The sequence below is a fragment of the Thalassophryne amazonica genome, chromosome 11 (assembly GCF_902500255.1).
Source record: "Thalassophryne amazonica chromosome 11, fThaAma1.1, whole genome shotgun sequence".
NCBI classification, from domain to species: domain Eukaryota; kingdom Metazoa; phylum Chordata; class Actinopteri; order Batrachoidiformes; family Batrachoididae; genus Thalassophryne; species Thalassophryne amazonica.
In genome coordinates, this window is record NC_047113.1 from 27,897,379 (window position 1) to 27,912,571 (window position 15,193).

A 15,193-nucleotide genomic window follows, 5' to 3' on the forward strand; every position below is an offset into this window, starting at 1 on the left:
GTTTTTTAAGGCAAAAAATTATGGCCGTCATTTCTGGAGCCATGTTCAAGGTAGAATATCTCAGCAAATAATGGACTTAGAGGCCTGGAAGTTTCTGTGGGAGTTGTCATGGACACCCAGAATTGGACTATAGTCAAACAACAGACATTGACACTAAACTGTGAAGTTTATGTATGCTCAAACTATGGAAGCTATTACATTGACTATTGCGAGCATCCAGGGGGTGTGGGGGTGGTGGTAGTGGACGTGAATATTATAAGTGGATAAGTGGCACATGCAGGTCATGCCGGCAGGCTTTGCCATGCCAGATCCATCTCGAGGTTCCGTCATATGCTCTTAAATAATTTTGGATCCTGTTTATGCCACTCTCAGAATATGTAAATTGCGGTCAGATGGCGCTCAGACCGCCGTCAAATAGGTATCCCATCTTGACGGTGCCCGGAGGGTTTTGAACATGTGCATTACACTCGGGGCCGCCAGCTGATGTTTGACCAACTATGTGGACTCTCGCAGTTGACTGTCAGAGCGTTTTGGAACTGAAACCCGACACTTTAAAGTTTTCGGATGTGCTCCGATTCATCATTCTGATGTCATTCAGCGTGATTCTGGCTATGTGTGACGGGGGTATTAGATTCAATTTAATTCCATTTATTTTTATTGCACCAAATCACACCAGAGCTGCCTCAAACCATGAGTGAAGGTCTAACCTTAGCCAACTCCTCTGGCAACAGTGGTAAGGAAAAAACTCCCTCTGGTGTTTTTGAGGAAGAAACCTCAAGCAGAACAGACTCCGCTGCTTATGGCCATTCTACAAATAACAGTCAATAAAAACAAAAACAACCAAAATAAATAAATAAATGCAGAGGGTACAAATGGCACCATCAAGTCAGTGAGAGATCTTTCGGCTGCTTCCTTGTGTGCCCTTGGGTTTGCCACAGCAGATCGGAGCTGGATTTGCATGTTCTATGAACGTCAGTAATTATATTATTCCAACAAAGTCCAAATCCTCAAAACTTGTCCAGTGAGGATTGTATGTGTTGCTGCGATTTGCAACATCGTCTGTGCTGTGCGGGTAGCACCCCATCCAATTGTTCAGTATGCAGCTCCATACAGTCCATGCAGGCCCAAACAGAGAGAGAAAGAGAACAGAATGCATCAGGCAGAACTACCAGCACATTAGTCTCAGCAACAGTAAATCAACAGAGAAGCAGAAAGGGTACTAATGGGATCACCCTGTGCGTCACTAATAAACCCAGAATGTAGATATATTGAGGCTGAGACCTGTTCCATTGTTAATAACACAAATTACAACAAGAGGAAAGACAGTTCAACACTACGCACATATATTAGTCATATGAAAGGGAAAACAAGTGAGTCTTTAGTCTAGACTTAAAAAAATCCAGAGAATCAGACTGTTTTATCTCTGCGGGTAGGTTATTCCAGAGAACAGGTGAACGATGAGAGAATGCTCTTTGGCCTGCTGACTTGTTTTTAACTTTCGGCACACATAGTAACCTGACAACACAGAACATGGGTCGGCACATACAGTTTAATTCAATCAGCAAGGTAGGGAGGCGCTAGTCCATGGATGAATTTGTAACTTAATAACAAAATCTTAAAATCAGACATCATGACAGTTGGTTAGATCTCCAACCCTACTGGCTGCAGAGATATCTTGTAAAATGTTTTGGACAATTATGACATAATTTCATAAAACATAAATGATGCTGTCATCACATCACTTATACCACATAATGACAAATGAGTAGCTAATTGATAAAGCTTTGATTCACCAATCTAGCCATGTTGGGTTTGCAGATATTGTGAAAAATAAATTTATTTGACTACATTTTTATATAGCTTTATTTCATTATTATGGCCACAGCAAATTGTTACCTCACTGAGTCTGGTCTGCTTGAGGTTTCTTCCTGTAATCAAGAAAGGCCAGAGGGAGTTTTTCCAAACCATTGTTGTCACTGTGCTTGCTCGGGGTGGGTAATGTTACGTGTGTGTGAATTTTGTTGTCTTTTGGCGCTTTATAAATAAATTGAATATATTTTTAATAACCTTGACCTTTGCTCAGTATACCAGGTCTATTAGATAAGAAAACAACACTTTTATTTATTTCGTGCGCATGCGTGAGTTTTTCCACACGTGTCGGTGACGTCATTTCCCTGTGGGCAGGCCTTGAGTGAGATGTGGTCCCGCCCTCTCGGCTGAATTCCTTTGTTTCACACGCTGCTCGAGACGGCGCGCGTTGCTTTATCAAAATTTTTTCTGGACCTGTGAGGAATATCCGAGTGGACACTATTTGAGAAATTCAGCTGGTTTTCGGTGAAAAGTTTAACGGCTGATGAGAGATTATGGGGTGTTTCTGTCACTGTAAGGACTTCCCACGGAGCGGGACGTCGCGCAGCGCTTCCAGGCGCTGTCATCGGCCTGTTTTAATTTAAGGTTTAATTCACCCAGGACGTCGTGAGAGAACAGAGAAGATTCAGAAGAGGCCGGCATGAGGACTTTATGCGGACATTCCACTGTTTAAGGACATTTTGTAATGAAAGACAAGCGCGCAAATTCGCCGAGTCGTTTCCGTGACGACTCGGTGAATCTGTGTGCGCCGTGACAAGAAAAACACCTCCGTGTTGAAAACCATTTGTAAAATTCAGGCGGCTTTTGATGGCTTTCATCAAGTGAGTGACTGAGAAATTGTTTAACAGCTTGGGCATGTTCCAACTTGCCCGTTAAGGTTTCCAACGGAGGTGTTTTTCCTGTCGCAACCCCCCGCGGTCGGGTCCGGCCCGACATGCGACTCTGCCCGCACGTTCTTTCATTACAAAATGTCCGTTAACAATGGAATGTCAGAATAAACGCCTCATGCCGACTTCTTCTTCTGAAAGTTCTCTGTTCTCTGACGACTTCCTGGGTCAACAGAGCCTGAAATGTAGAAGTTTTCAACTTGAAACGGTGAGACGCTGCCGCCTCGAAGCGCAGATCGCCATCAGGCGCCGTGGGCCGTCCTTACGGCGACACTACCAGACCAAAATCTCTCATCAAAATTTTTACCGAAAACCAGCTGAATTTATCGAATGGTGTCCACTCAGTTGTGCCTTACAGTTTTGAAAAAATTTTGATCAAACAAAGCAGCAGTCTCTGAGCCATTCCTAAACAATGAAAAAATCGACGAGAGGGTGGGCCACTCCTCACTCAAAGACTGCCCACAGGCGAATGACGTAACCGACAGGCGTGAAAAAACTCTCGCATGCCCACGAGGGTTCAAGCATGTCTGATGTAATCACACGTGATTCAAATCCATATGGTTTTTGAAAAAAATAATAAGGTCGGATACTTTTCTAATAGACCTCGTACTCCAAAAGTTAATCATCTCAAAACATAGAATATTCTTACCAATTTTGGTCAAAGTCTACTCACCTGTGTGTACACAGACAGACAGACAGACACACACACACACACACGTGAGTGTTTACTAATTATCCTGCTGCTCAGCTGATATCCAGAATAACCAGTAATTGAGCAATCAGTCACTGATGAAAACAGCTGCTGCTCACATACTTGTAGTGAAGTAAGCACTTATTCATTGTCTTTAACAGATGTTCCTGAGTGAAACTTGTATGCTTCGCTTACGTAATCCAGTGAAGTTCAGTTAACACACACACAAAAAAAATGTTGATTTCATCAACTGTCATTTCAAAAAGCAGTCAAAAGAATTTGATTTTGAAAGGAAAAAAAAGAAACACTGCAGATGTGGACAGACTCGTGTCTGCATGGCTCACTGACACACACACACACACACACACACACACACACACACACACACACACACACGCTATAGAGATACGACATGATCACAAACACCTGTAGGTTTAGTTTGGTGTGTACTCACTCCAAATATAGCGATGCAGTAACTAAGACCCTCCCCCTTGACACCCCCCCCCCCCCACCCCACCCCCCACCCTGCCCGGCCCTCCTCCCTTCTTATCCTTTTTGTCCTTCTCCCTTCTTTCCTTCCCTCCATCCTTGCTCCTCTTGCAGGGCTGCTCCTGGCTATAGCCTGAAGAGCTCCGCCCATCCTGTCCACCACCCCTTCTCCACCCTGGACTCCTCCCCCAGGATGTTGAGCCCCATCCAGGTCCTGTGCTCCGACATCACTACCCTTTCTCTGGAGCCCGAGCCGTTTGCCTCTTACACTGAAGGTGTGTGCTCTATCCTGTTTTATCTCGAAGGTCATGTCTGCATCACACACGGCCGTGTCCACGTGACCTGCGACGTGTGCAAAGCGAGAGTCTGCGCGCGGCTGGCTGTGTGTAGGCGGTGCGTGTTCACCCGTGTGTTTGAGTCTGGCTGATATAAATATCTCCATCACTTTTTCTGTCTGCCTCATCGTCTTTGCGTGTCTATTTCTGTACTTGCCTTTTTATTTCTGTGTGTGTGTGTGTGTGTGTAAGAGATTGATTTATTTAAATAGATTAGGCTAACCTGCACTGCACAGGAAAAAAGAGATTACATTTCACCATTCACAAGATGTTAACATGTAATAATTTTGGTTTTCAAAGCGCTTTGCTTCAGACGTGCACACCAACTAAGTCTTATTTTGTGTGGGAGGTTCTCATAAATTTGTCGAAAGGACAAATTGATATTTATCAAAAACCTTCCAGAATTCATCTTGGGACACTTTTCAGATAGGAAAAGCAGGATTATCAGCACTTTTCACACTGAGATTTGTGTGTGTGCGTGTGTGTGTGTGTGTGTTTTGTTGTGATTATCATTGTTTGTGTCTTTAATCATTTAGCTCACACTGCCTCCACTCCACTGTGCCATAGTGTGTTTAGAGAAACGGCAGTTTCCCCGCTGAGCCGGCCTGCAATCACTCGTCTCCACGTGAAGGCAGCAGTTTTTCCAGATAACTCCAAAACGGCAGGACAGGGATCAATTTGTCGTCTGCCTCCGGCGCTCTTGCCCATTGACTCCTTCTATCCTTTAAAGCTGTTTATTTCTATTCAAGGGTAATTGAGCGCACACACTCGTGCACCAGTGCTTAGGAAATGCACGCTGTGCTGCACACACATAAACACACTCTGATGCACTTGCACGACTCCTGCTGAGCGGTGGCTTCTACTCAATCAATCAATCAACTTTTTTCTTATATAGCGCCAAATCACAACAAACAGTTGCCCCAAGGCGCTCCATATTGTAAGGCAAGGCCATACAATAATTATGAAAAACCCCAACGGTCAAAACGACCCCCTATGAGCAAGCACTTGGCCACAGTGGGAAGGAAAAACTCCCTTTTAACAGGAAGAAACCTCCAGCAGAACCAGGCTCAGGGAGGGGCAGTCTTCTGCTGAGACTGGTTGGGGCTGAGGGAAAAAACCAGGAAAAAGACATGCTGTGAAGGGGGGCAGAGATCGATCACTAATGATTAAATGCAGAGTGATGCATACGGAGCAAAATAGAAAGAAACAGTGCATCATGGGAACCCCCCCCACAATCTACGTCTAAAGCAGCATAACCAAGGGATGGTCCAGGGTCACCCGATCCAGCCCTAACTATAAGCATTTTTTTTGGGGGGGGGGGCTGTGTTCTGGCTGGGCTTTAATGGAGCATGTTTACACCGAGCTGAGATATTAATAATTGGGACTGCAGGATGTCTGCTGGCTTCTCCATCACTTACAGAAAACCCATCCCCAACATCTTCCTACAAACTCATACGGACTCCTCGTCTCCTCTTTGCTCCCCTCCTCTCCTTCACCAGCGTGAGTGCCTCATTTCATTTTGCCGACACAGATGAGGACTCCTCTCACTGCGCACCGTGCACACTCCCCGTGGAAAATGCCACACTTTGATCATAGAGGCTGCTTGTCTTTGAAATGTCTCAGAGGGTGTTTGAGTGGTGTGTGTGTTGGTGTGTCTTTTGTGTGTTTTTTATGTGTCTCTGATTTTGCGTCATTCATTCAGTGGGTATAAAATATTTTCAGTGAGGATCACCTTTGTGAATTGGCTTGGGTGGGTGTGGGGGGGTGTTCAGGCGTCCCATCCACTTTGGGGTAGGGAGACTCACAAATGGCATTTTCTCAAAATGTGATGTCATTTCCTCAAAGCACTGCTTCATTTCCTCAGATTATTGCACAACTTCTTCAGAATGTGACAGGTTCCTCAAAACCTCACTCCTTTAGGATCTCACAGCTTTAGAACCTCACTCCTTTAGGATCTCACTGCTTTAGAACCTCACTCCTTTAGGATCTCACTGCTTTAGAACCTCACTCCTTTAGGATCTCACTGCTTTATAAACTCTCTCCTTTAGAACATCACTGCTTTATAAACTCTCTCCTTTAGGACCTCACTGCCTTAGAACCTCACTCCTTTAGTACATCACTGCTTTAGGACCTCATTCCTTTAGGACCTCACTGCTTTAGAACCTCTCTCCTTTAGGACCTCACTGCTTTAGGACCTCACTGCTTTAGAAACTCACTCCTTTAGGGCCTTACTACACTGCTTTAGGACCTCACTGCTTTGCAACCTCAGGTCACTTTCTCAGAGCTTCACATCAGGTCCTCAAAACCTCAGTTCTTTTGAACCTCACTCCCTCAGAATCTCATATCACGTATTTTAAAGCTCACACCACTTCCTCAGAATGTTACTTGACTTCCTTGGAACCTCACTTCCACAGACACTCATTACCTCAGAACCTCATGTCACTTCCTCAGAACCTCACGTCACTTTATCAGAATCTCACTTTCTCAGATACTCATGTCACTTCCTTGGAATGACATATGATTACTGAAGACTGTCGAGGGCCCGCATAGACATTGTGGGCCCATGGCTGTCAGTGTCTGGCATGTAGCCGTGGTGGCTAACCCAGGTGGTTTGACAAACTTCACACAACATAACGCATAACACAAACTTCTCTTATCTTGCATACATCACTTGCCTTCCTCTGGATCTTCATTTATCATCATTTCAGTTTTGTTGATGGATATATTGCTTTGTCATAGTAACAGTGATCTTCTTTTTTTCCTCTTCTTTCGGCTGTTCCCATTAGGTGTTGCAACAGCAGATCAATCATTTCAATCTCACCCTGTCCTCTGTATCGTCCTCTGTCACACCAACCACCTGCATGTCCTCTCTCAGCATATCCATAAACCTCCTCTTTGGCCTCCCTCTTCTCCACCTGCCTGGCTCCATCCTCAGCATCCTTCTCCCTATATACCCTGGGTCCCTCCTCTGCACATGTCCAAACCATCTCAATCTCACCTCTCTGACTTTGTCTCCAAACCATCACACTTGAGCTGTCACTCTATGTTCATTCCTATTCCTGTCCATTCTCGTCACTTCCAAAGAGAATCACAACATCTTCAGCTCTACCTCCTGACTTTTTGTTAGTGCCACCATTTCTAAGTTGTACAACATAGCTGGTCTCACTTGCAGATATTCTTCGGTCATAAATTGGACACCTTTCTCCACCCATTCCACCCTGCCTGCACTCTCCCCTTCACCTCTCTGCCACACTCTCCATTATTTTAGACAGTTGAGCTCAGGTATTTAAACTCATCTACTTTCACCACTTAATAACTGCTCTATGTGACTGGGCTCCCCCTCATTCACACTCATGTACTCAGTCTTGCTCCGAATGACTTTCCTTCCCCTTCTCTCCAGAGCATATCCTCCACCTCTCAAGGCTCGACTCAGCCTGCTCTCTCCTCTTACTACAGATCACAATATCATCGGCAAACATCATAGTCCATGGAGATTTCTGTCTGATCTCATCTGTCAACCTGTCCATCACCATTGCGAATAAGAAAGGACTCAGAGCTGAACACTACCCTAATACACTACCCTGAACTTTAATAATAGACTTCATTTCTTTTATTTTTCCCCAGAATTATAGCATACAGATACTAGCAAATCTGAATTAAATTGTTGCTGGTAAATTTCTCTCCACCATTCAAAGGCATACATGAAGTTCAGAGAAAGATGGGAAGTGAACTTTGCAACAAGTTATTGTAAGCAAAAACATTTTAATTTGGAATAAAAGAAGGAAAAAGTAACATTTTTACCCAGTTACCATTATTTCAAATTAGTGTTTCTGTTCCAAAAAATCTAAAGCTTCTGGTTTAGTGTTTATTCGCGTTATATCAGGTGTTTGTGGTTTTACTTTTTGTTCCTTGAACCGGTGTCGCCGACCAAACGGTCCCCACTGCCTTCACTGCACATGCGTCATTAGCCACGGTTCACTGATTGTCACCTCGTTTCTGCTTAAAACTGCACTCCAGTCATCATCTATTTCAGCAACAGATATCTGAATCTTTTGTACAACATTACAACATCATTTCCACATAATTTCAGCATTATTTTATCATAAAAGACTGATGAAGCGATCAGAGCGCCGTGGCTACACGAGCTGCTAGCTGATGCATTCACTGCGCAACGGGCATTTCAAAGCATCACAGAATATCGCCTTGTTTCTACTTAAAACTGCCTCATTTCTGCTTAAAACTGACTTTAGAATGACTTAAGAGGTGTTACCTTGTCATCTGATGGATAATAATCACATTAATCCATTTGATCGCTTTGGGTGAAGAGACTCCATCTCAGACGTGCTGCTGTGGTCAGAAATGACGTAGTGAAGGCAGGCGGACTGATTTTTAGGGGGGGGACTGTTCAGTCGGCAACACCGGATCAAAGCCTTGGTTGGTCATGCAGATTGCTGATGCATAACTGGCTTTTCTGTTTGAGTAAATCTTTGTGACATGAGTCCTGACAGCTTTGCTACCATCAGAACAGATTAAACTTGTGTTACACTTTGTTTTTATTCCCAATCTTTTGCACTTTCCCTGCAATGCCTGTAGGAACCACTGAAACTCCTACTGTGTGTTACTGTGTGTTACTGTGTGTTCTGATTGTGTGAGTGGGTGCGTGCACTTGCAGTCACAGTGTGTTCCCCCATCCCCTGCAGAGTGGCGATGAGTCAGGCCTGCTGATGCTAATGGGCCGTCTGTGGGAGAGACTCAACTCACATCCACACTTTAAGACTTCCAGCCTGATGTCCACATGGACAGGTGGTCCATCAGATACTTTCACATTACGTCAGCACGCCGGCCAAAGGTGCCTTTTGGAGAAAACCCAGAGCACTAATGACGCCTGTTTCTGCCGCGGTTGTTTGTGTTCTCTGTGGTTTGGATTTCTGTGCTGCTCTTCCAATACAGCAAGACAGATGGGTGGGAGATGTGTCAGTGTTCGTGCGAGGAAGAAATGCAAAAAAGATGTAGAGGATGAGAGAGAGGAGAGCTTTATTCAGCGATATTGTGCACGACGCATGTGGTTTTGCTTACCATAGCTCTTTCGCTGTGCCTAGTTGGCGGGGTGGAGCACAGTTTGCTCTAAGTGTTTGACAGTTGAAGATGCACAAATTCTGTGCATCATCACACAGTGGAGTTCATGCGTCAAGTGCAATGTGAGCTGCACATGCACGGGTCTGTGTGTAAGCGATGTCTTTAGCTCCTTCAGCAGAACCTGTAGGTGCAGCGTTAAGACACATAATAATTTTTTCCAGGCTCCCTCTTCGTGGGAGTGATGGATCTCACTTCCTCCTTTTCTAGACTGCCATATACGGTAAGCTGTTGTGAGTACTGTTGCTACTGGTTGGCTTAGCCTGTTACCATGACAACCCATGTTCACAAGAGGACCCCCCCCCTTTTTTTTTCTGTCATTCCCCATTCTTCCACCAGCGGCACCACGGTGTTCATTGTAGCATACAGCCAGGAGCAGAAAGCCATGAGGGAGGGAGGGAATGCTACAGACAGAGTGCATGAGGAAAATAAAGAGTGCATTAAGGAGGAAATGGGGCAAACGAAACCTAAATCAGCTTGTGCATTAGAGCGATTGTTGTCTGTGCAGCGAGTAGAAAGATGTTCAAAAGAGTAGAGAAGTCACAGGAGGTGAGCGGGGAGCAGGGTGAAAGAGGAGTCCCCATCTCCTTTCATCGGGAAATCCTTCTTTCAAGGCCACCACAAATTAGTCAAGGTTACAGGTTTCAATCACTTAAGCACTCAATAAATACACGGCCCACCACCACGCTCCCATTTCATTCGATTCATCGCCTATTGCTCTTCAAATCACAACTAATCTCAGTGGACAAAAGTGTTACCCAGAGTTAGAAGGTACTTTGATTTTCAGAGGTGGTATTTTTGAAGGCATTGTTTGGTCCACTTGTGTGAAGCATGTTTGAGCTTTTAGCTATTCAGTCATCTTCGAGAATGTTAGCTTAAATGCTGCTGTTGGTGAGAAAACTGATGGTACCACCTGTGAGTCAAATCCAGCACAAACCAGTGGAGGTTTGATTCATTTGAAGACCACCCCACTGAGCAGGTACATTAGTGGGGTAGGAGTTGGTGTTCCATTTCCTACCCCATCAAATGTAGTCCTGCCAGTATATTTTACTCTGCAAAATTTCCTGTGCGGGTTTGATTCCTGCTCACGCTGCCTGTCTGTGTGCTTACGCGGGTCTAGTCTGGGATCATGCGCTGCTATTGCGTGTCATTGCATCCATGAAACCGCCTTAAGGTGCTGGATGGCAACCGTCCAGACAGATAACTGGTTCATCCCTTTGTCACAAACTGAACGGTCCCCTCTACAAAATTGGTCCCCCTGCCTTCACCTGCATATGTGTCATTTAGGAGCTCCAGCAGCGATTCACTGATTATCACTTTGATTCTGCTTAAAACTGACTTTAGAATGATTTAAGAGGTTTTACTTTGTCATCTGATGGTTAATAACCACATTATTCCCTTTGATCAGTTTGGGTGTAGAGACTCAGACTCAGAGTCAGACTCAGACATTCTGCTGACGCGCTCTGATCACTCCCCCATCTTTTATTATGAAATAGTGCTGAATTTATGTGGAAATAATTGTTGTACAAAAGCTTCAGAGATCTGTCTCTGAGATAGATGATGACTGGAGTGCAGTTTTAAGCAGAAACGAGGCTCTGAAATGACACATGCGCAGTGAAGGCAGGGGGACTGATATTTAGGGGGGACCATTCAGTCTGTGACACTGGCCTCTTGAAAGTAACCATCTACGTATCTGCCATAGCTAGGTGAAACGTGGGTATCCCCTTGGCCTTCTCCAGCCATTAGGGTTCCTCAACACTAAAGCACCTGCGTGCTGGATCGTGCACAGAGAAATGGATGACATGGCCAGTATTTTCTAGCTGAGGCTCCCTTACAATGTAAGTGATAAGCCTCACGTGAGTCTCTCTGAGGAACCACTCATTTGGCAGAAAGACATCTCAGCAGTACTCAAGAATCCTCCAAAGATATCGGGTACCAAAACATCCAGATGTTGCCTTAGGTTACTAATTAGTATCCAAGTCCCACAACCTTATAGTAACGCATACTAGCACAGTGTAGACTAGAGGGCTGAACAGTTGTATTGCTGACTGTAAACGCTTTCTGCCTCTGAAACGTTTGTGTTAGTGAGCTAGCCAATGTTGATTCCGCGGCCTAGCTTTCACAGAAGTTCAGAGACATCTGCAAAGCTGAAATTATTGAAGGCTAAAACACACGTTAGCAAGCTAGTCGCTGCTAATCCTAATGTCTGTTATAAACACTGCGCTAAAGTGGGCTGCAGGAGTAACGTGCCAGCCCGTGTTGTTAGCTGCACAAACCTTGCTAGTGCCGCTGTACAGGGACGCTGATGTAAAGATGCAGATCTTCACGCATGACCCGACCTGTAAACTTTTTGAGAACACAATTACAGGGCATTTGATCGCTTGCAATTTGAAACTCTGTCGCTAGATGGCGATGGAAACTGTCATGTCACTTTAATGAAAATTAAATTGTTGTTGTTACCACTGTTTTGTTTTTTTAAATCATGATATCATGACTGTGACATTTAAGGCGTGGAGGTTGTAAGCACATTTGTGTGTTACCATGATAACGATAATGTGCAGTACAGGAGAGAAGCAAAAGGAGGATAAGTGTGCAGAATGACGGCGAGGAGATTACATGCAGCGTTAAACCAGATTCATGCTTCCTTTGTCACAGTATCTTATTCTGTCGTGTGATGCACGCCGACTACTGTGTCAGCAAATATGGATTAATAATGTTCTTCCTCTTCATATTGAGATTTGGGTCATCAGTTAGTCAAAGTGTGTGTGACACCAGTGTGAATCAGTCACCAATATGCAAAAAAATGTATTAAAAATGTTTGAAGTACACACAAGGCTGATACGTTGTGCAATGCATCTTTGTCCCGTGGTGATTTTTGTCTCGGTCGGGCAAGATGGGTGCAGGATTATTTAGGGGTGGTGGGGTAAAAGAATTTGTGGTAAATGTACACATTAAAGTAAAATTTAGCATGCCTACTACATTATTGTTCTTAATTCATATGCACATAGAACACACAATGAATAGCAGATAACAGTTATATGTCTGACATGGTACAAATGCAGATTTGTAAAGTTTGGGAAAACAGCAAAAGGCAGCTTCACTAACAATACAACATATGAACACGTTTCCATAAAATGTTCCATTTTTGTATATTACTTATGTTACATTTTAGTACCGTATAAAACAAGGCCACAATTTAGAACTAGAAATTGGGGGGGACAAAGTGCAAGGCTCGCAGGGCTGAAGCCCATAGGCTGGGAGTCTGCGGGCCGCTTTAGGCCCCCAGAAGCCAACAGTGTCTAGATAAGTTCAGATGCATTCTGAGCATCCAGAACAGTAATTTTAATGTTTTGAGAAGACCATAACGTGGACACCATTTGACTTATGCAATTTGAAACTGGGGATATAAGTACTTTATTCTGAGAATAGCTAGCATTGATTTTATTAACATCCTGGTGTAAATAAGGTATCACCACATGAAGAATTATAGGTTGTTTTCATTAAAAAAACAACTGCAGTGTGGTAAAATGTATTCATAAATATGAAAGAACAGGCTCTTAATAATTATTAACTATCGCATACTGTATTTTTTTTCTCAAGATTTGTTTTTGCATAAGTTTGAAAAAACAACAGATCATAAGTTTAGGATAAATTACTTTTCATGAATTTAATTTTTGAAGTGGCACTAATGACAACACTCATACTGAACATAATTTTGCTTACATAGACTGATTTTGGAGATCAAGCAATAATTGCAGATGGGCTTTCTGAGGTACCAGATAGTTTTTCTGATTTCCTTTTCTAACTTTCAGAATTTAGTAAATTAGCATATGGTCCATTGATACTTATGTGTAGACACTAGTCCCTAGAGGCTTTTTGGTTTCAAATCTGGGCAAATGCAGTCCCAGAAAATTCCAATTGTGACAAACAAGAAACAGGTGTTGTAAACAAGTCAATGCTGCTAAAAATACAAACTTGCAGAAACAAAGATATTATTCTGACATGGTTTGCACATAAGACTGGCATAGCATGTTTCAAGTACACACATATGTGTCAGAAGGTGGGGGGGACATACCGTATTCGGTACCCCCTGGTTGAAAAGGTGGGGGGGGCATGTCCCCCCTATCCCCCACTAAATTGCGCCCATGGTATAAAATTAAATGTCTAATGAGTCAATGGGAACTCGATGGGTCAAAAACAACAAGTGCTCTCATCTTGTTACTGTCAAAAGGAATATAGGAAGGACAAGATGTTTCACATCTGGTGAGCTTTGATGCACCAGATTATTTGAAAAAGCAGTTTTGTTTTGACTGTGTAATATCCCATAAACTCCTCTTTCCACCTGCTGGATCACTAACAGATTCTCAGGCAGTGATGGATTAATTGCAGCTGTGCTCGTCAGTAAGAAATTCTGTGCAGAAATGTACTAAATCTGAGAAATAAACTGTTTTTCCGATTGTTTTATGTTTTGTTTTTAAGAGCAGGTATGTTCTTAAACTCAAGCAACATGGACAGACCTCCACACAAGCCCACAAAAAGAGCTTTGTATGAATTTAGCCAAAGCAGAAAAAGAATGCGAGGGAGATCGCTGAGTTACGTAAGCAGCGAACAGGAACTGTGAGCAAGTTTACACTCAGAAATTTACAGAGTGAGAAAGACAATCGAGCAAGGAGCAAACACAGGAGAAAGAGAGAGTGAAAGAGTGTTAATGCACAGAAATGTATCAAATCACACTAACAAGTGTTTCTGACTGCTTTATACTATATTATTAAAGTAATAACATGGTCACAAATACACTCAACCCCACAGAAAGGTTCCTTTTTTTTTTTTTAAGCCAAAGCACTTTTTTCTAACTTTTTGTGTGATTAATTTATTGGCAAATGTCAATTTTCTGGTTAAGTTATGGTGGAAGTATTGAAATTCGTGGGGTGGGGGCAGGGGGGCTACAGCCCCATCAAGCTTCATACTACAGCAGTCTATGGCACTGTGTTTTAAAAGTAGCTCAGAATTGCTGAATATTTGCATTCATAAGTAAATATTACATGTTGATTAATTTACCTAATTTGATCTAAGCATCAGCATTGGATTCACTGAGATCCTTCAGCTGCAGATAAACAGAAAGTTAAAAGCTATTCTCTTACTTTCTCTGCCATTCCAGCCGATATCATCTCCACTGTTGAGTTTAACCACACAGGCGAGCTCCTGGCAACGGGGGACAAGGGCGGCCGAGTGGTCATCTTTCAGAGGGAACCTGAGGTTGGTAAATTCCCATGTCCTTACCTTCATGTAAACGCACCACTGCACACACACACACACACACACACAGTGTCTCTGCAGCTACAGTCCGCACTGAAAGATACGTAGCTGCTTCAGAGCATGTTGACCCCCAAAACATGGATCCGCTGCAAATCGTAAATATCCGCAAACTGTTCATAATTTTGCTGCAAACTATGAATAAAATATCACAAAACGTGATTGTCATTCATGGTATATATTTTCTTTCGGTTTAAGTAGTTTACGTGTCAAACCCTATCTCGTCAACGTCGATCTTAATTTCCATGAGCTATATGCGCACATTTACAGTTTGGCCTATGTTTTATTAACTGCACATATCACAGATCATTAGCTGTACATTCACATTACCTGTATACTGCTGTATGCTGTATTATTGTATGTACATTTTTAAATGTTTTCATGAAAAGAAATGGAATACATTTGCAAAATATAATAATTTTCTCTCAGTCATACTATTCATATTGCATGGTCACATGCATACGCCATATATCACA

General features: G+C 43.2%; 1 protein-coding gene across 3 annotated transcripts in view; it reads left to right on the forward strand.

The window, feature by feature from the left end:
- Nucleotides 1–15,193, forward strand: part of LOC117519800 (serine/threonine-protein phosphatase 2A 55 kDa regulatory subunit B gamma isoform) — a 77,767-nt gene that overhangs the window by 6,716 nt on the left and 55,858 nt on the right. For 2 of the 3 annotated variants that reach the window (XM_034181042.1, XM_034181043.1), the window contains exons 3-4: nucleotides 4,051–4,211; nucleotides 14,563–14,660. In XM_034181042.1, coding sequence (XP_034036933.1) covers nucleotides 4,130–4,211; nucleotides 14,563–14,660 — 180 coding nt within the window. In that variant the 5' untranslated portion in view covers nucleotides 4,051–4,129. The remainder of the gene's footprint in view (nucleotides 1–4,050; nucleotides 4,212–14,562; nucleotides 14,661–15,193) is intronic. The other variant, XM_034181044.1, reaches the window with a different exon arrangement.